Source organism: Canis lupus, chromosome 30 (assembly GCF_011100685.1).
Source record: "Canis lupus familiaris isolate Mischka breed German Shepherd chromosome 30, alternate assembly UU_Cfam_GSD_1.0, whole genome shotgun sequence".
In the NCBI taxonomy this organism is placed as follows: domain Eukaryota; kingdom Metazoa; phylum Chordata; class Mammalia; order Carnivora; family Canidae; genus Canis; species Canis lupus.
In genome coordinates this window covers 23080691-23102598 of record NC_049251.1, presented here as the reverse complement: position 1 = coordinate 23102598, position 21908 = coordinate 23080691, and the positions used below count along the sequence as shown (strand labels likewise).

Genomic DNA, 21908 nt, shown 5'->3' with positions numbered 1-21908 from the left:
TCCTTAGTACGTTTAATCTTTACAACCATTCTGTGACATAGCAATTGTCCTCTTCACTTAATAGCTGAGAAAACCAAAGTTCAGAGAGGTTAAATAACTTGCTTATAGCCACACATCTAGGTTCAAGGACAATTCTGTCCTTCCGACACTAAGTATACTTCCCCACACCATGGGCTTTGTTAGGTCCAGGATGACAGAGAAAGAGTCCCCATGACAGAGAAGGGCAAGACAAAATCAGGGACTGAGGCTTCACAGACAAACCAGCCTACACCAGTCTCCCCTGGGGCTAACCCTGACCATGACAATCACAGTACAGAAGCCTGAATTCCATATGGCAAGCCTGCTCTCCCACTATCTTTTAAGATTTTATATACTTACAGAGACAGAGAGAGACAAACAAACAAACAAACAAACAAACAAAAAAAAAAAACAAGCAGGGGTAGGGACAGAAGGAGAGAGAGACAGTAAGCAGATTCTGTGCTAAATGAGAATCCCAACTCAGGGCTCGACCCTAAGATCATGACAGGAGCCAAAATCAAGGGTGGGACACTTAACCAACTGAGCCACTCGGGTGTCCTACTCACTAATTTTTTACACCACCTTTGCATCAATTCCTTCCATGGACTCACAAAATATTTTTGACATATAAGACTGTAATTTACATTTTAAAATCATTCATTTGCTGCAGAATATAACTTTACATTCCCATTCATTTAAAGTTGTCAAAGAAAAGTCTAGAAAGATACATGGTAAATTATTAATAGTAATGACCTCTAAGGAGGGGACAGCATGGTAGAGCTGGGGTACTGGGTATCAGGATGACTTTCAATTCTTTCTTTATACCTTTTTGTACTGTTTGCCTGTCAACGATGGGAAGCTTTAAAAAAAATTAGGAAACAAAACACTCATTGCTTCCCACCCTTCTGTACATATTTGGGAAGAGATGAACTATGGTATTTGCTTCCAGAAAATGATTCTGCTTGAGTCCTTTGTGCTTGGATCCCACTGGCACTAATCCAACTCTTGGAATTTGTACATAAATTTAGGTGAAGAGACTGTTCAGTTGCTCTTGGTGGAATGACAAGCTAGGATTCCAGACCCCTGGTTTCCCATACAAATAATTAGGAAAAGGAAAAGCTCTCATGAACCTCCCCAAATACCAGGCAACAAAAGCATGCTCTTTTAATCAGACTCCACCCAGTTCCTGAAAAACAAGCTGATGAGGATGGGAAGGCTTAGTGAAATGCATTTCTGCAAAGCAAAGGCTTTCCCAGACGGGACTGGTTTTCAGGAAAACGCTCAGGTGGCTGCACACAGACAACTCTGCCTCCCTGCCTGTGGATGGACAAAATGTCACAGACAATACGAGGTCTGTGAAGCACGGCTCCAGAGGTGGTAGATCTAATCGTTACACACATGGAAAGAAAGATATCGAAGATCTGTTAAGAGAAAAACAGTAATTTCTATATTTTTGGTTTTGTTTTAAAAATGTTTATGTGCATAAAACATCTAGAAGGGTGGAATCCAAATTTTTAATGCCAGTGGCCTCAGGCAAAATAGGATTTCATTTTTTAATTTATGCTTCTTTTTGTCTGATTTTTTAAAGACTTTATTTATTCATGAGAGACACAGAGACACAGGCAGAGGGATAAGTGGGCTCCATATGCGGGCAGCCTGATGTGGGACTCGATCCCAGGACCCAAGGATCATGACCTGAGCCAAAGGCAAACGCTCACCCCTGAGCCACCCAGGCATCCCTACCTATGTCTGATTTTTAGCCAAAGAAAAGGGGTGGGGGTGCATTATTTTTGAATGAATAACATTCATTCAATTTTCAAAAAACAAAAAAGAAAAGATTATTACAAAGTCAGGAACTAAATAAAAGAGTCCAGACAAGGGCTGAGCACAGGACTCTGCTCAGGAGCAGGGCCACTCTCACTGGCCACTCCACACAGCGAGGGTTCCCGAGGCCGTGACCAGCTGCTGCACTGTGATAGGCAAACAGAAGGGAGGTTTATGAATAAAGCACAGGGAACAAATATTTGTTGTCTGTTTTATTACACAGTATTTTCTTTATCCTCACAATAACCCTGTCATATAAATATTATTAGTTCTTCCAAGGTGGCCACAGCATTCAAGTGCCTGAGTACATCTTCCCAAATCTAAGCTCTTGCCTTTGACCACAAAGCTTTCAAAACAGCTAAGAGTCGGGGTGAAATGGAATCTCACATCTCCATGTGGCAGCAGCCCAGACCTCAGCGGCAGGGAAGCCAAGAGCCTGGGCCCCTGGTCTGGTTGGGGCCACTGGGGAGAGGCAGGCTCAGCACAGGGAGGCCTCCTGGGCTCCATCTCCCCCTCTGCCCCCACCCCGTCCTTTCTGCTCCTTTATCAGTCAACTCCCTCCTTGTCACAGGATGTGACACGGGCTATTCCCTCTGTGTCCAGTGCCCACTGCTGGGCTGAAATGTCTCTCCCTCAAGGACATCTTCACTGACCTTTCAGACTGGTTAGGTCTCTACACCTTCAGCACAACCACAACACGGTGACTATTAGTATCATCACATATGTAAGGGCTGCTCACCTAGCCACTGGGCCACGTTGATCTTCTTTACCATCATAAGCCCTGACATCTATCAGTGACTGAATCAGTCAATGAATTTCTCAATAAGTATTTGCTGAAGAGGGAGTTGGAAGAAATTCTGGGGAGTTTTCCAGATTATGTAAATATGGTCCAACTGAAGGGAACATCCTCTGTGGAAAGATGTTAGACCAAGGGACAGGGAGCTGATGTCTACCCCAGTCATAAACTCTCTATCCAGCAGAGTTGCAAAGGAACCCAAGAAGGCTATCACTCTGATAAAATGTATGTTTTTGATGAAAACCTAGAGAACTCAGGAAAAAAATGAAAAGAGCCAACATGTTTGGCACTGTGTCTGCGGCTGAATTTTTCTCCTCTCAGGTCCTTTAAGGTATCTCCCTATAAGATAAATATTAGTTTCTGAAGCATGATAACAGCATTGTGATTGTATGAGAGATAGTCTTTATCTTTCAGAGAAACATGCTTAAATATTTATGATATCTGGGATACCGGGGGGAGGAAGCGGATGGGAGTGCAGACAAGCAAGACTGAGCTTGGGTTGAGGGCTTTGGGGCTGGGTGAAGGGTCAGTAATTCATCACACCGTTCAGTCTCCTTTTGTGTATGTTTGAAATTCTCCGCAGTCAAAAGTTGTGGGGTTTGGTTTGTTTTTTTTTTTTTTAAACTTCTTCATAATGCTGCTTGGTTGGTATTAAAATATCAAATTCTTTAAAACATACTAAGCCTATTAAAAAGCCTCCTGGGTATGAAATAATACTAGGCAAAACTGCCTGGAAAACCAAAGCCCTACCAAATGTAGGAAATGAAAAAAAAGTCAGTGTCAAAGAAGGGAAAAAAGTAACAGCCAACTGAAATGCACCCCGTGAATTGCAATGTAATTAACAATAGACATAATCAGAGAAATATACAGAGAATCTTTCATTTAAACTGTTCCCTGGGATATACTCATGGCTGAAAATTTACTTACAGACTCATGCTCTGGCTGTTTTCCCCAAAGATGTATGTAGTGCAAATTGCCTTAGAAAGAAGGAGAAAGGGATCCCTGGGTGGCTTGGAGATATAGCGCCTGCCTTTGGCCCAGGGCGCCGTCCTGGGGTCCCGGAATCGAGTCCCGCGTCGGGCTCCGGCATGGAGCCTGCTTCTCCCTCTGCCTGTGTCTCTGCCTCTCTCTCTCTCTCTCTCTCTCTCTGTGTGTGTGTGTGTGTGTGAATAAATAAATAAATCTTTAAAAAAAAAATAGAAGAGAAAGTACAGGAAAGTAACTCCACCTAAATTCCTGCCGCAAGGACTTTATGGCTGCTGGAGAGCTGGGGTCAGTGAGGCCAGTAATAGGTGATCATATTTCCCAAACCCTAAGAATATATGATCTTACATAAGATATGCTCCATAACGCAGGGGCTGGATCTGCTGTACTGTTTTAACCCTAACTCTCAGCACAAAGAGATGCACAATCAATATGTTTGGAAGGAAGGAAGGAAGGCAGGCAAGCAGAATATTTGGAATTGGGTCTATGCCAGAGATTTGGAGCATCTAATCATCCAAAACAGTGTTCTGTGCAAAAGAAGAAAATCCTTTGGTCAAGAAGAGTTCTCAGGGAGGGGGTGCCTGGGTGGCTCAGTTGGTTAGGCGTCTGCTCAGGTCATGATCTCAGGGTCTTGGGATCAAGCCCCAAACTGAGCTCCACGCTCAAAAGGGAGTCTGCTTCTTCCCTGCTCCTCCCCCTGCTCGTGATTGCTCTAGCACTCTCCCCAACCCCCTCAAATAAATAATAAAATCTTTTTTAAAAAATTAGAAGAGTTCTCAGGGAAGAAATAACAGCAGACACACGGTGATAGCCTACTACTGCCAGCCCCTGGCCCCAGAGGCCAGGACAGGCAGCCAGTCACATGTCCAGTCTGCTGATATGACTTAGATGGACCATTACCTGAACTAAATGACATGCAAACTAGAAACCAAGTTGTTTCCAAAACTTCTTGCTTTGAACCTCTTCTTCCAGCCAGAGGGCAGCAGCTGACACAGGGACAGCTGAGCGCTGAAACAAGGGCGTCTTACCCATCTTGCCCGCTGAGGACAGCACTTTCAGGAACGTGCTCTGACCCGTCTGCCCTGTGTGTCAATCCCAGCAAATTAGGAGTCCCCGGTCATGACTCACACCTGACATTGTTTTGTCTCCCTGTGACGAAAATGAATAATGAACCCTGCAGCCATCCTGAGCAGCCTTCCCACAGCCTGGGAGAGAAATAGGGAAGGGAGAGACAGACCAGTTTCCTCAAAGAAATGGATACCTTTGGTTCATTAAAGTATTTGTTATTTCTGAGGAGCTCACAGACTCAAGACACCATTTTATATAAAATAATAAACTCATGCTTGGACAAAGACCAATCATTTTTAATGCTTAAAGAGAAGGAAAAGAAAAACTTCTAGCCAAGTAGAAAGCCCAAAGAGAGAGTAGTTCTAATAACAGTATCCTGGTAGGAGGTAATTTCTTAAAGATATTACCTTCTAGATTCTAAGCTGACAACAGCTGGTTAGGCCCAACAACTCCAGAGGAAAAAAAAAAAGAAGAATATCTGGAAGGCAAAATCAGGAACTTCTTTGCTGGAACCCAGTCATACAGTACACACATTAGGTAACCTTGATTGATAAAATATAAATATCCTGACAGACCTTCCCAGATAAGAGAAAGTATGAGAGTTTACATTCCCATGGCAACATGGCCATGGCACAGACCCAAGTTGGAACTGCAAATCCATGGTGTACTAGCTACGTGGCCCTGTGCCAGTTATTTACTGCACTCAGGTTCAAGGGTCCTGTCCTGATCAAGGACAAGGGGTATATTACCACCCACTGCAAAGGGTTGTTCTAGAAATACACAGAATAATATACATAAAACCCCGGGTACGCTGCTGGGCATTACTAGTAGATGTTGACAGATTCTATTATTATTAGCGGGATCTTTACATTTCTGAGTATCTGGGATCCTGCTAAAGTCTATGTTGTTTGTCTGAATGCTTCTGTCTGTCTACCTCTCTCTTCCTGGTGCTGTTTGCACCACAACCATCAAATGTGCCGTGACAGTGAGATATCCACCCTTCGACTGGCCTCTTCACAGGGCAACAATCATAATCCCAGGAGATCAGAAAAATGGAAAAGAGCTGGGTAGTCCAGTGGGTTTGTAAATGGTACCCCAGCACTCCTCAGTGTCTGACAAGGCTGAGGCTGGGGCAGGGGGTAGAGGGTATAGGATGGGTGGAACAGCCGGCACAGCCCTGGTCTTGCCTGAAACCACAGCTACTAGGCTTTCCCTCTTGTACCAATGGACTTCCATATATATATATATATATATATATATATATATATATATTCAGTTGAATAAGGAGTTCCATAGCTAAAGAAACTTGGAAAAACACTGGTTCCAGGCTAATATCTACAGTTGCTAGAAGAGAAAACTGAGGCCTAGAGATGACTTGCCTGGCCCAAACACCACAGTGGGCAGTAGGGAACCAGAACTAGGACACGGGCCTCTTCCCATCCTCCTGGGCCTGCTATCTCTGAGAGGCACACAGAGTCCTGCACACCATCAGGACAGCCCCAGCGCCGATGTGAATCCTGGCAGCACACTCCCTCACCTGGCAACAGCCCGGGCTGTTGTATAAACAGTCACCCCAAGGACGAGGACTCAGCACGCTTACTCATCTGGGGCTTTTAAGGGAAAGGGGACTGTAAAACTGAACGGCAAGACTTTTCTCCTTTGAAACATTATACTGGGCTATGAAAGCTCCCAATGTTTCATACATACACATATACCTGCTCTCCCTCACTAGAGTTCTTTAAAAACACAGGTCGCTAAAGGACACCTACAATGGTAGGATGTTACCAGCTACCGGAAATATCATCTGCTTCAAATTACTCTGTTGCTTTGCAAAAGACTTCACCATCCCGCAGACTCAGAATCAGCAGAGCTCAGGCTGTGCTCACTAAAACTCAAGTATGCAGTGAGACCTCGATTTAGCTGATAAATCCATAATAGCTGGTGTTGTCTCTTACTGCTATGTGCATGTATCTAAGAATATACCACATACAGATTTACATAGGAATATGGGTACATACATTCATGGCATTCTTTGAAAATGATGGGGGTTAATTTCAACATTATCTACACCAACTATCAATTCCTCAGTATGAAATGTGTATCCACAAACTAAGAGCATTTCTTCTCTCATATTCTTAATGGTTTTTAACACATAAATAAAGTCCAATGGCTAATTTATCTGAGTAGTTAATATAATTAAGTTAACATTCTACCAAAAAAAAAATTGTTTGGGGCTGAACTGTGTCCTGCAAAAAAGAGAAATGTTGGAGTCCTAACCCCTAGTAGCTCCAAATTTGACCTTATTTGGAGAGAGGGCAAATTAAAATGAAGCCATTAGAGTGAGCCCTGATCCAGCACAATGGGCATCCTCATAAAAAGGAGAAAATTTGGATACACACACACACACACACACACACACACACACACATCAGGAGAATACCACGTGAAGACTTGGGTTAGGCAGCCATAGCCAGGGACTGCCATAGCCCCCAGCAGCTGAAAGAGGCAAGGGAAGATTCTTTTAGAGCCTGCAGAGAGGGTATGACCCTGCTGACTGGACCTTGACTCCAGACTTCTAATCTCCAAAACTGTAAGCCAATAAATTTGTTTGTTAAGCCATGCAGTTCATGGTACTTGCTATGGCAGCCCTAAGAAAATAAAAAACAAAACACATAAGGCATTCTTGAAGCACCTCCTATGTGCAAGGCAGGGACCTAAGCTCTGGGAGACAAAATAAAAAGACATCACCTCATTTCAAATGGCTCTGAGGGAAATACCTATGATGAACAAATGTAAGAAAACACTGGTCATCTTTCTCACTGTGAGATGCCTCAGGAGACTCAAACAGAGAGGGATGGCGTCAGAACACTTTCTAAATGTGAATACCTAGGTTCCATTCCAAACTGCAATTCAGCCTAGAACTTTCTGGGTATGTCTGTTCATAAATGATCCAGATTCATTCATATTTTTAAATACCAAAATAATGGTGATGTGCTGATTAGGTATCTATATTCTAAAAACACCCCATGTAGAGAACACTGAACACTGGCATGGCCACCAGTGGGACAGGGCTCAGGATCAGGAGGGCAGAGCTGTAGGTTAAGCGTCTCCCTGCAGAGGCTGGCTCCAAGCTGTGGAAGAACGAGTTCTCTGAGGTAAAGTCTGCAGAGAGAGGAAGCAGCAAGGCCTGAGGACATGGACAGGAGGATGCTCAGATTTACGGAGAAGGACACAAGGACACCAAACAAAGATGCGTGGGCACAGCCCAAGAGGAAAATGCAGGACAGGCAGTTTCAGGAAGGGGGAATAACTCCCAGAGGGTCTGAGGGAAAAAAGCAAAGAAGGGCCACTGTGCTTGGCACTCGAAGGATTGACATTGGCTCTGAGTCGCTGCCTCACTAAGCAACATGGTGAGCATATGCATATATTAGCTCACTTATTCTTTGCAATCAGGCATTACTGTGCTTCCTTTAAAATAAGGAAACTAAGCAGCAGAGAAAGGAAGTATTTGGGAGCTCATCTGTGGCCCACAAAAGCAGTCTTGGGGCAGTCGGGAGCTTCTAGAAGAGAAAGATTAAAGGCAGCAGGCAGGAACAGTCTGCCAGGATCACCTGCTTGAGCATCTGCCTTCAGCTCCAGGGGCCCGGGGATCCAGTCCCACATCGGGTTCCCCCCGAGAAGCCTGCTTCTCCCTCTGCCTATTTCTCTCATGAATAAATAAATTAAATATTTTTTTAAAAAAAGGAATGGTCTGCCATAAGGGCAGGAAGCCTCCCCACATACACCCCAGGAACGCAGGACTCCTGAAAAAGATGCCTCTGTTGTGACTGCCTCCAGAAGTCTCCAAACACACCATTATGAAGGTGGGCAAAATATACCATCCACCACACCCCTCCCCTTCTCCAAGGATTCGGGGAAGAGCACACAGAAGAACGGCCCAAGTGGCAGTGGCATCTGTGTGTGGCCAGCTGTCCTGTGGAATCCCAGGTGCTCAAAGTATGCTAAGCATAATCCATGATGGTGTCAAAGCCCCGGCTTGCCCTCAGTCACCTACAGCTCTAACGGGATCCTGGATTTTGTCCTCAAAGTTTACCTTCATCAGAAGCCACTGAGGCCTTTTACACCTTCCCACTTTGACTGATTGGAGTCAGCTCCAATCACCCCAGCCTTTGCACACCCCTGGCGCAAAGTCATCTCAATAGGGAGGGCCGTCCAGAGTTCTTGGCACCTTGCAGTGTTGTGGCCCACAATGTCCCAGGGAGGGACAGCGATGGTGGAGGCACATCCCATGGCACTTTCAGGACCTCCTTGCTCCTGCCTCACCACTGGCCCGTGACTCAAGCCCAGGCAGCTGGCCAAGACATGGTGGCAAAATCACTCAGAACAGCCTCATAGTAACCACCAGTACCTTCTAGTGCCACCACCACCCAAGGACTTCAGTCCTGGGGAAACAGCTGGCCCCACCTTCCTCCACTCTACCCCAATTCTTCTGCAGTGAGTCACCGACACATCACAGATGGGCACTTAGGCTGCACACCTGGTCCACCCAGCATATGAGGCTACTTGATGCATGCTCTGCCCTCATGGCTCTGCCCTGTGCTCCTCACAGCCCTGGGGTTCTCACGTACCCACAGGAGGTGGCCAGGGAAAACAGGGGGACCCTGGCCCCACACTAGCACCACTTCTACCTGATTTATATATGAGGGCTCATAGTAATATTCTGATTAAAAAAAAAAAAGCAGATCCTATTGCTTTGAAAGTTTGAAAAGCACTATTTAGGACAAATGGGCAAATCAAAGCACATAACTTGGTTACCAACTCCTGCTTGATGTGGACCACATGCCTTCTTTCCTTGGGAATACTTGATATCTCTTAGCAGTGACATGCCCTCTGGTGCCTCACAGCACCAGAAACCCTTCATGAACATCCATCCAGGCCTGCAGCTTGGGTCTAACTCCAACAGCCCAATCCCCGCACCTCCTCTGCCATGCACACAGGGACAGCTGCCATGGCTCTGGTCTTGTCACTCCCTCCAGCTTGGGCCGCTTCCTCAAAGAGTACTCCTGATTCCTCGTGTGCTAAGCAGCCTGTGAGCCCCTGGACAGCTCAGGTCCAGACAGGGCAGCAGACAGGCCAGGAGGGATACCCCCCAGGAGCGCAGTGGCCCACTCCATCTAGTCAACAACACGTGTCTAGGTGGTTCTGGTTATGAGCTTTTACCCTCAAACTCTTTCTTTAGAGAATGTTCAAAGCTATATGCAGGCTGAGAATACAGCTCAACTACATAACCAAAGTACCATTATCACAAGTAAGAAAAGTAACATTTATTCAATAATATCCAATAAGTGGTTCATACTCAAAACTGTACAACTATCTCAATATGGCCTCTACAGGTTTTTTTTGATCCTGGATCTAACCAAGGTTTGCTCCTTATATTTGATATTAACCTCTCCTTAGTCTCCTCTATGCCAATTGTTCTGCACAATGTCCCATATCTGGGGTTTGTTTCCTTACTATTCAGTTTAGTTTAACAAGTTTGGCATGAATATCACATAGGTGATCCTGTGCAGTCCTTGACTGCATCACCTCGGAAGCCCATCCACCAGGCTGCCCAACTATTGGTGAAGCTAGATTGTATCGCTTGGTTGAAACGCTGGCTGCCAGATTGCACCACTGTGCCTTCAAGTCAGAAAGTAACCTGTGAGGTGATACTCTGGGACCACGTGAAAATACTGTTCCACAATAAACTTCCACCAACTAGCTTTGCATCCACTGATGAACTGCCCTTGAGATTACAAAATAGAGATTTTCCAAATTTATCAGCTGAAGTTCTGTAGAAGAACACTCTTTCTAAATCTGATGCTTACTATAAACTCATGAACTCTTTTAATTATTCAATTTGTCAAAACATATTACTGCCATTGCTTTTTGATGTTCACGTTGTTGGCAGTTTTGCCAGTGCAGTGAGACCCCCTTTCAAACTGGCTTCTGGGTCCTTTGCTAGGACCCCACTCATCTGAGTGCCACCTCACTTTCCCGCACGAGATGTCCCAGGCTAGCTCTGTACTTGCCTTGCTCCCACCTGGAATCAGTCATTTTTCTGGATCCTTTGGTGGAACTCAACCTCTCTCTCCTTAAGCAGATAAGCAATTTGACTTTCTCTCAACCTTGCTCTAGTCATAACCTCATTTCCCCTCCTTTACCCTGTCATTCATCATTTGAATTAGTGCTCTGTCCTTGGTAGAAAGTGGGGAGAAGAAGGGAATAAGAGAAGGAGAGAAGAGACAAAGACCAACAGTGAATTTAGGGCCATTATTAACCATTTACCACTCAAAGACGACCTTCCTTTTTTATATATCAGTGGTCAGCTCCATAGCAAAGCTTGTCATTATTTCATGATTCCATTTACAAAACTTCTGTTACCACATATCATACCATTTTACTGTTTGATTTTATGCTTATGCAAAATAAATGCACAAGAAAAATTACTACCTGCCCCTCAGCCCTCTTGTCCCCTTCCCTTGCTTTGTCTTCATCAGCAATTATTACTTCCTAAATTCTATGAGATATGTTTTATTTTTTTATTTTTTAATTCTCCCCCACAACTAGGAGATAAGTCCAAAAAGGACAGGCACTTTTTTGTTCCCTGCTTTGTTCAGTACTGTCCTCACAGTGTAGTACACTCTAGCACGCTACACTCACGTGCCCAGTGCCTGAGATACGGAAGGCGTCTCCTAACTATTTGTGAATGAGATAAAGGGCTTGCCCAGGACAAGAGGTCTGGAGTTGAGTAGTGTCCCCTGTGTATCCTTTGGGCCCCTGCTTCAATGTCACCCCCAGCGGTCAGTTCTTCCCTTCCTGGTGTTCCCAGAGCCCTTCTTGTCCTTCTGATCCTAAGGCTTTAACTATCATGTCAGCATTGTTCAGAGGTCTGTCTCACCTGAAGAACTTCGAGCTCCTCCAAGAGAAGGACAAGGTCACACTTACCTTCACGGCCTAGCACTGAGCACAGAGGCTGGCACAAAAATCCCTGCTGACCTCCTCCACCCTCCACCCTAGTGCCCTTGCCTGTCACCCGGGCTACGTGCTGAGCCTGTCCTCTCCGGGTGGCCTACACCGGGAGCTGGGCTTCCTACCTCCAGCTGCTGAGAAAGGCTCAGCCGCCGGCAGCTCACAATGGGCCCTTTGACTGGACAGGACTTAGCTTTTTCAGGAAAAACTCGTTCCCTGCCACAGCACCTGTCACGAAGGCCAGCGTCCCTGCGGCTTTGAGGCCACACAGAGCCAGCGTTCACCAGGAAACAAGAGCAGGGGCAGGAGGCCAGCAGGGCCAGCCAGGCAGGGCGGCCTGACTTCTGAGAAGATGGAAGATGGGGTGGCAAGGTCGAGAGGGCCTTTTCATCAGCCGAGTCGCTGACATTCAGACTCTGTGAATAGCCTGGATGGAGGATGGGAGGGGTAAGGGGTTCAAATAAAAGAGTGCAGAGAGGAGAACTTGTCAGAGCTTTGCCTCAGAGGCGGCTTACTTGTTCTTTTCTTTCAAGTTTCTTTTCACCTGGCTCCAAGGCTGGACTCTCGGGGGGTACCGTCAGCCGCAGTCTGCAGACATTTGCCTAGGAGAGACAGGGAAGAGAAGCCAGTGAGGGACCCACATTTAAGGTAGAAAGATCTAGGTGACCCTGTGCTTCTCAGAGCCTGTGTCCCCCACTAAGCAATGAGGTGATCATACTGACCACACGGGAGGTCCAAAGAGAAGACCAGCCTCTGTGTGGCCCAGAACAGGCTCTCACCACCCTGCTGCTCAGAACAAAGACATCACCAAGTCATCTCACAACATTCAACCGTTTCTTTAAATGGCTCAAGTTCCAGAACAGTGTGTACAGAATGATCATATCTCACGTGCTTAGGTCAGAATACGGCTAGGTGGATAGAGGTCAAAATATACACCGTGGTGATCGGACGGTGGAGTCGCTTTCTCGTCAACCATACGCTGAATTTTTCTCAAACAGACATGCGTGTGCATAAGCACAAAGTTTTGTAAAAGTCTACACACTCATGTTCATAGCAGTGCTCTGCACAACAGCCAAAACGTGGAAGCAATACAAAGGTCCATCAATGGCTGAATGGATAAATAAAATGTGGTGTCTGCACAGGATGGACTATTGTCCAGACTCAAAAAGGAAGGAAATTCTGACACATGCTGCAACATGGGTGAACCCTGAGGACATTATGTCAAGTGAAAGAAGCCAATCACACAAAGAGAAATGTTGTAGAACTCCACTTCTTAAAAAAAAATTTTTTTTTAAAGATTTTATTTATTTATTCATGAGAAACACACAGAGAGGCAGAGACACAGGTAGAGAAGAAGCAGGCTCCCCACAGGGAGCCCGACGCAGGACTCAATTCCAGGACACCGGGATCACACCCTGAGCCAAAGGCAAACGCTCAACCACTGACTCCACTTCAATGAGGTACCCTAATGTCACAGCCTGGTCCTGCTGTGACCTCCCAGGGAGAAGTGATCAGGCCACCAGAAAAGCCCAAAGAGTGTCCCAGCAGCAGACAGAGTACCCAGCTGCAGCCATGTGGGCTTGCCTCGTGGGCGTGCTGCTTGTCCCTGATATGGACCGCACTGTGTCCCCCTAAAATGCATTATGTTGGAGCCCTAAGCCCCAGCAGCGCCTCTGAATGTGATCTTATTTGGAAACAGAATCTTCAGAGAGGTTAAGTTAAAAATGAGGTAATCAAGGTGGGTCCTAATCTAAAATGAGGGATGTCCTTATAAAAAGGGAACCCTGAAGATAGACACACTATAGGCAGGTCATCACGTGAACATGCTGAAGAGAGAAGGCCTGGAATGGATCGTTCTCACACATGCCTCACAAGGAACCAACCCTACCAACACCTTGATTTTGGACTTCTAGCTCCAAAACTATGGGATAATAGAGGTCTGTTGTTTGAGCCACTTGGTCTGGTGGGACTTTTGACAGAAGCCCTAGCAAATTAATATACCTGCAATTTCATCTGCACAGCCACCTCTGAGCAAAACTACCCTGCAGCCCAAACACCCAGAATGGGATGGGATGGCAAAAAACCTTTGAAGTCCAATCTGCCAGCCTATGAAGAGGGTGCAGAGACTGAGGATGGCATCTTCCATGTGCAGGTAAGAGAGCCCATTGGAACATGTGTGGGTACTTCCACATACATTGTCACCTCCCTTTGAGACATCTCGTACTTCCAACTTCCTGATGATGAATTTATGTGTTCCCTCTGAACTCCTACCTAATGGACCCTGGGTTGTCTTCAGAGAAGACAACCCAATTCTCTTTTCTCTACAAAGGCTTCCTTCCTCTGAACCTCTTCTCCTCGAGATTTAAAACCCCAGCTCTTTCAACTAAATACCTGATTTTGCAATCATACTCCATCTTCACTCACCTCTGGGCCAGCCTCATCCCTCAGGGCCCCGGAGCACCACTGCCTCTGATGTGGCCAACTTTGCAACAAACCTTCAAAGCTTACTGCTAGTCATGTTGGCCAAAGACAAACTACCTATTCCAGCTAGGAGGTAGCTCTCATAGCCGACAGGTAATAGCACCAAGGAGAATCCGAGTTCCTCCAGAGAAAGGCAAACCTCTGACCACATGGACTCGCTGAAACCAGCTGGCATTTGCACAAGCATTGGAGTGCAATCCAAGTCTGTGACGTTCAGTAATCTTCTGTATAGGCTGATCTAATCCATAGCATAATTTTGCAGAGAAAAGGAAGTGCTTTTCTCCTACACCCCATCCCATACACACACGTGTACCTACACATGGGTAAATAGATGCACACACTTGCACAAGTGTACAAGTGGTCTGGCGGGACTTTTGACAGAAACTCTAGCAAATTAATATACCTGCAACTTACTACTTTCCATGATAATATCAATTTGATCAACAGATCTATTGTAAGTGATACTTTTTGTAGGGTGATTAGTCTAGAAGGGTAATCCTTAATAGCAGTAATTTTCAGAATAAACTAAGGACTGAAGAGGAGACAAGGCCCAGAAGGCACCCCATCGGTCCAATCCCTCAAAAGTACAATATTCCCCTCCCTTACTTGAGACAATTCTTTATCTGTCCACCCAGTACTTTGATATTCCTCAACAGGCTTCCTGCAGCACTCAACAATGAGCCAAGTATACCCTGGGGTATGACAAAGCCACAGGATAAACAGAAAATATTTCCCTAAACCACCAGTTTTACCTGGTGTTAGATAATTAACATAAAATGAACCTGTAAAATAACACATTTGCCTTCAAAGCTATCTGGCAATTGCAGCGGGTTCTTGAGGCCACACCCAGGCCCCTGTGGTAAATGTTCTCTCATGTCATTAGAGGTGCTTTAAGGATGGGCTACACATGGGGCCAGCATCCTCTCATCAGTGCTGGCCCTCTGATAGATGAACCACACAGACACAGTTTAAATCCAGCATTGAAGAGGATCAGATGCCTTCCTAAAAGGATGGCCAAATGTGTTGTCATGTGAAAAAAAGAAAGTTGCAAGAAAAAATGTTAATAATAATCCCATTTTTGTTTTTTAAATATACTCTAATAATCTGCATAGGTTTATGGGGAAAAAAAAGTCTTTAAGGAAACATACCAGCTGGTGGTGGTGATGATTATCTCTGTATAGTGGGATTCTCACATTGTTTCCAACTGTTTCAAGTATGTGTAAATTTTTTAATTAAAGATAATAGCAATAAAAGAAATAATAAAGATTGAGAGAGACTGTATCGAAAAGAGAGAGCAACAGATCAAGCTTTCCTAGGTCCACAGGGCCGCCTCAGGAGCAGCAAAGAGAACAACCCAGAGGTCTAGAAAACACTCTGAATTCCTCAACGGAAGCACAGAGTAACCCCTGAAGGTACCCACTTAGGTGGACATGGTAAAGTTAAACTCCTTTTATTCATTCACTTTCAGGAAATCTTCCCGTGGGAAAATTTCCCACTGAGTAAGATCAAGGCAGCATTGTTTATCTCTCTGAGCATTTTATGATACTGGTCTCCATGGTTTCCTTAAACTCGGATAATAATACCCAGAGCAGCTTAAGCTGGGCAATACTTGAGGAAGGTAGAGTATTTTATTCCCAGGGACTCCTGCAGCAGTTGGGTCAGCCTTATGTTCTGAACAATGAGAAGAACTGAATCTTACTTTCCCTGAACACCACAGCTACTGGGTTAGCTGTCCCTACATGCAAGGGTCCCTTCCAGTGGATCAAAAGCAGGAAGGTGGACTCAGTGTATGTCATCATTAGGTTACAGAGCATCTACTACTTAAATAAAATAAGTAAAAAATAAAAAAATAAAATAAAATACCTTTAAGGACAATGAGAGTACCAAGATGAAAAAGAAACAGCCATGTTGCCAAGAGCTCAGAACCCAAAAATATACCCAATCAAGGCAAATAAGAACACTTAGCATAACCAATATAAGGTCCTGAGAGGCAGCGTAGCTCAGTGATTAAGGCATGGTGGAACCACACTTCCTTTATAAAGGAGTAGGAATATGAAAGGAACAATAGTCTTAACTGGGGGGGGGGGGGCATATATCAAAGGCTCCTAGAGATGACATTTGAGCTGGGTATAGAAGGACAAAAAGGACCTTGTGGTTCACTAAGGTTTGGAGAATCCATCATCACAATACAGCACACAACTACCAGGCAAGGCATTTGCTCCAGGCTGGCCAAAGGCACAGATGCGAGAATGTTCTGAGAACTGTAAGTGAGCCTGCAGCCTACACTAGAGTGGGAGAAGAAAACAAATGGGTAGGGGCCAAACTCTAACAAGCTACAAATGCCTGATGGAGAAGCAAGGTCTCTAGTGGAAGACAATCAGGAGTCATTCAGCTCTTGGGAGGAAGGGACTAACACTCAAATCTGAGTTCAGTGATTCAACAGCAATTATTGAGTACCTCCTATTACATTCCACACATTACAACACGGATGGAAGGGGGGAAAATAGGGGAGAGATGAAGCAAACTTTGTACTTTAATTGCTTTCATTGCCCTTCCAGGGCTTAGCATAGTATCAACACGTAACAGGCACTTGCTTGCTCAGTAAATTAAATGTCAGTATGAGTTTCTTTTTAGGTTGAACTAAAATACAGTAAGGTGACTATATCTGAAACTCCCCAGAGAGCCTTCCACTTTTTTCAAACCAACCCCTCTGGGAGAGAGGTCAAGGGAGGGGCAGATAGTATTCAAGCCTCCTCCACGAAAAAATACACAGCCAAGCCCTTGTCTGCAATTCAGGGCACCTAGGAGCTAGGCAGGTCCTCTGGGGCCTTGTTTCTGACCACCTCCCCCTTTGTGGAGGCAGAGGGCTAGATCTCCATCTATGGGGGAATCTGGGGACCCACATACCATCATGCTCTCAGCTTCAGTATATGGGTTCACCCAAGAGAAAACTATCATCAAATAAAAAAAGGGGTGGAGAAGATGACCCAAGGAGGGGGTGGGGTTAGGGGGTTGCTAATCAGTTTACAATGATGTATTTCCCTAAGGAAATTAGCCAAACGCATTTCCATTTCTCTAAGGCCTGGTCCACTTTGTGACTGTGGGTTCCTGCCCAGTTCCACCTAACAACAAGAGGTGTGGTTCATGTGGTTGTGGCTCGGAGCACAGACACCACATTCTACTCAGCACAAGCATAAAGTCTCTGGAATATGTGGGTCAGGCTGTGTGCAACAGGGCATGCCCCATGTAGAGTAGGCCTCTTAGCTCTACTGTTGTCCTGAACTTACAGGACTGGTTATCTGCACCAGAGAGGGGCAAACCTTTTCTGTAAAGGGCCAAATAGTAAATACTTAGGTTTTACAGGCCACTGTAAAAATCATTATCACAGAGGGATACAAAACAAGCCAAGAGGGCCAAATATGGCCCCAAAGACAGTAGCTAATCTACATACTTGGACTCTGTAGGTGGTGTAAAATGTTCTAGAGCCCCTCTTTCCTATGTCAGGACTGACTCCAGACACAACTCATAAATACAAGGACAGTGACCTCTCCTTCCTGTCCTCACTGGCTCATTTCTGTACAAGCACACAATGTGCTCAGGAATGCCAACATGCAGACAGAAAATGCAAATAAATGAATGCACACAAATACCAGTGTGACCTGGAGTGGCAGCCCCCCCCCCCACCCACTCTGCCCCCACCACCACCTTGCCATTTCACAAAGCCAAAGGGACCTTCCAGAGCACTGTCCCGGGAGTGTCTGTATTCCCAAGGAAGCTGTAAGAAGACAACAATGATTAAAGAAGTACTTCCTATTCTTGGCTGCACATTAGAATCACCTGGGGAACTTCCTAAAAAACACTGGTGTTATTCTCTACTTTCAGAGGTTCTCATTTAAACTGCCTGGGTGGGGCCTGGGCACAGGTATTTTAAGCTTGTCAGTGATTCTAGGTATAACCAGGGTTGAGAACCACTGACTTAACCAAAGGAATGTAGCTCCAACTTGTGCAACAGGATGAGGCAACTGGACTATTTGGAGGCCTTCCCAGAACTACCAAACTCTTCACCTGGGCCAGCACTCCCATCCATTTGTCACCTGCTTCCTGTCCAGGTAGGCCAAGGGTGATGGGATGGCTTTATCCCAGGCTTCTCTTCCTGGTTTCCTGTTTGCCAATTCGGTGTGAAGTGTGGCCCCTTTAGGACCCCAGTGGCATCCTCCTCTTTTTAAGCACCAATTATGCTGGGCCCTAACCCCTCTCTTCAAATAGTTAATCATAGCTGATGCAAGCAATGACCGGGTGCACTGGCCTCTAGGGAAACAAGGAAGGGGAGAGCTCAGACAGGCTCCTGGAGGAGCAGACCCTTTGTTAAAGAACCATGAGAGAGGCGAGGAACAGCATGGAAACCTTGGAATGGCAAGCAATTCGGAGTATCTTGAAAAAGTGTGGGAGGGGGAAAACGAAGGCGAAGGCCAAATCAGAAAGGTCTGGAAGCTAAAATAAGGATTTTGTACTTGCAGTTGGTAGTAGCAGGGAGGCTCCTTAAGCAGACATCAGCTAACCAGATTTTGCATTTTAGAAAGGGCCTTCTGGTCTCGGAGTACTAAGGAGAATCAGCAGCAGGATGACTGAAATTTAGGAAACCAGCACTCACCTAAAGCTGAACAGAGGGAAATAGCCCACTGGACCGGTTTTAGACTGGGGGAGCTTGCCACAGGCAGCCCTAAGACCAGGACGCTGCCAATTGCTCCAAGTGTTTCAGATGGAAGCTTCTTGACATGGTCTCTGGTTAGTTTGCCCTGGATCCACAGCTCCTGGAGCACAACTAGACAATTTCTGAGGCTGACTTGAAAGGCTTTCCCAAGTGATCAGAAGCTCGGGCGTCTGGGTCTCTCATTCAGGTGTGGGCACTCAGTGCAGACAACTGTGACCTGGACCACGGATGCAGCCCTCTCACAGGCCACTGAAGACATGAAACAGGCCAGGATCCCGCTCCATACCCTCTGCAGCACCACCACAGGGTCGCAGTCTTGAGGAAATCAAGTTTCCTTAAGAGTCCCCAGGACCCAGGTCTGTTCATCCCACCTCTGACACACCAAGTTGGGTGCTACTTCCTCCTACCAGGCCCTGAGGTCCCACAACGCCATATCCCTTCCTCAGAGCCCACCTCTAGGGAAGCTGTGCACACACGTGTTTCTGTGAAAAGGAAGTGAGGTAAATACCTGTCTGACCCATTCACTGGCCAGCTAAGGAACACTCTTTATTTTGAGCCAACCAGACCAAAATGGGACCAAGGAGAGTGTGCATTAGCTAGGGAGTGAGGCCTGGCAGGCCAACTGGGTTTTGACAGAGGAAGCCTTTGCCAGAGAGAAAGAAATAGCCCTAAAAGCAGGGTAGGAGACAGTGCTATCCTGTGGCCTTTTTGGGTTGGCTTCTGGTTTGTTTGTTTTTTTTATGAGCCCCTGAGGAGCCATGATACCAGCAATACCAGCCAACAATCTCTTATTATCAGGACAGCGTGGTGCTGGAGGAAACCCCTGACAGATCTAAGTCTCTCACCACCCCAGCTGAGCAACTCAACCAAAAGTACTTGGCTGTGCGAAGCCTTCCCCCTCAACACACACAACCTCTCCACACCACTGACCTTTCATCTCAAAGGCCCATTTCGTGGGATTAACTTGATGTGCAAAATTCCCTTCAAAATCGTGAAGCAATTCAAGTGTTTTTTTAAAAAATGCTTTCCCCCATTCATTAAGGACATCATTCTGTCTGTTGTTATTCTCCAGCCAATCTATCTTCCTGTTGTTGCTACAGATAAAACTATTTTTAGTTTTGCAACTGGCTTGAAGGTAGGTTGTTTTTTTTTTTTAATTTCACAACCCCTGCTGGTTGGCATCCACAAATGCCTCTTTGCTTATCAGCTGACAGAAATTACTTTCCCACCAATTTTCTTCTTTGGGACATGATTTCGGATAAGAAGGAAGTACAAATTGTAGGTGGCAGCCACGGAACAAGGGATGACCAGTGACAGTCTAGTCTGGCTACACCACCCCGGGTGGCTGACTCAGAAAATTCCCTGCTCAATGTCAGCTGTCACCACCATTTCTAGTTGTCTGAATAGCTGGACCAGCACGGCCTGGTTCTCCCACAGTCCCTAATTTGGTAAGCTCTTTGGATAAAACAGATGCTATTTTGATCACTAGCATGTTCTTGTTCAAGACCATCACCTACGTGTGGTTCTGTGGTTGAAGCATCTGCCTTTGGCTCAGATTGTGATCCCGGGGTCCTGAGATCGAGCCCTGCAACAGGCTCCCCACAGGGAGCCTGCTTCTCTCTCTGCCTGTGTTTCTGCATCTCTGTGTCTCTCATGAATAAATAAAATATTTTTTAAAAAAATGAAAATAAAACAAGAAAAACACCACTTTAACAACCATCACTTTGTATGATAGTAGTCTGTGACAATAACTGCCTCCATAGGGGCGCCTGGGTGGCTCAGTTTGTGTGTCTGCCTTCCGCCCAGGGCATGATCCCGGGGTCCTGGGATTGAGTCCCCCGTTGGGCTCCCTGTGGGGAGCCTGCTTCTTCCTCTGCCTGTGTCTGCCTCTCTCTGTGCATCTCTCATGAATAAATAATAAAATCTTTAAAAAAAAAAAACTGCCTTCATGGGTACAGTGGACCCCAATGCCCAGCCTTGTATCATCCAGAAGGATATCTATACATGTTGTTTTAAAAAAAATCAGTCAACAGATCACATCTTCCCACCTTGCTCCCCACGCACATCCACACAGACAGGACCTGTGGCATTTGCAAATCATGAGCAGAGGAAATCGTAAAGGGAACCTAGGACTTCTTTCCTGAACAAGTATGCCAGTACCTGTGTGCTCAAAACAGTCTCAGAGGGTCTGATTCAGGTCCCTGACCTCTCCAGCCCAAAGTACTTTGGTTGTCCTATTCAAAAGGCAGAGATGCCTGGGTGGCTCAGGGGTTGAGCATCTGCCTTTGGCTCAGGGCATATCCTAGAGTCCCAGGATCGAGTCCCACGTTGGGCTCCCTGCATGGAGCCTGCTTCTCCCTCTGCCTGTGTCTCTGCCTCTCTCATGAATAAATAAATAAAATCTTTAAAAAAAAAAAAAAAAAAGAAGGCAAAGCCTTTTCAATAGTCTGTCCACTGTGCCATTTACAACTAAAAAAATACTTGAAAGTAAACATTTGGGAAAAACAACCTACAGAAAGGTAATGTAGTGTACTAGTCACATCGGCATCCACTCGCTCTAGCTGCCCATCTCTGGAGGGAGACTTGACACTTTCATGCAGTCTGGTCCTGCGCATGACCCTATCCAGGCTCAAGGCTGGCTTTTCAGTGACTTCATTCTTTCTCAATCACAACTGTGTTCCAACTGAGCACAATTTCCATAGAAAAAAGGCAAATGCCTATCTTAGAATAAGACAGACTACATATAGTTGGAAACTCGCTTGGCCCTGATGTGGATCTTGCTTTATAAAGCTAATGACTGGGACGCCTGGGTGGCTCAGTGGTTGGGCACCTGCCTTCACCTCAGGTCATGATCCCAGGATCCCTGCTCGGAGCCTGCTTCTCCCTCTGCCTGTGTCTCTGCCTCTCTCTCTGTCTGTGTCTCTCATGAATAAATAAATAAATCTTTAAAATATATATATAAAGCTAGTGACTGGACAACCAGAGTTCTGTCAACTGTACATGTCTGGCGTACAC

The 21908-nt window shown here is 45.7% G+C and overlaps 1 protein-coding gene across 3 annotated transcripts in view; it reads right to left on the bottom strand.

Annotated features, from left to right (window-relative positions):
- The window catches only part of LOC102155709 (myocardial zonula adherens protein), an 88651-nt gene that overhangs the window by 65519 nt on the left and 1224 nt on the right, over positions 1-21908 (bottom strand). For all 3 annotated transcript variants that reach the window (XR_005381702.1, XM_038580533.1, XM_038580534.1), the window contains exon 2: positions 12217-12303. Coding sequence is in view for 2 of the 3 variants with exons in the window: in XM_038580533.1 (XP_038436461.1) it covers positions 12217-12303 (87 nt within the window). In the remaining variant the exon portion in view is untranslated. The remainder of the gene's footprint in view (positions 1-12216; positions 12304-21908) is intronic.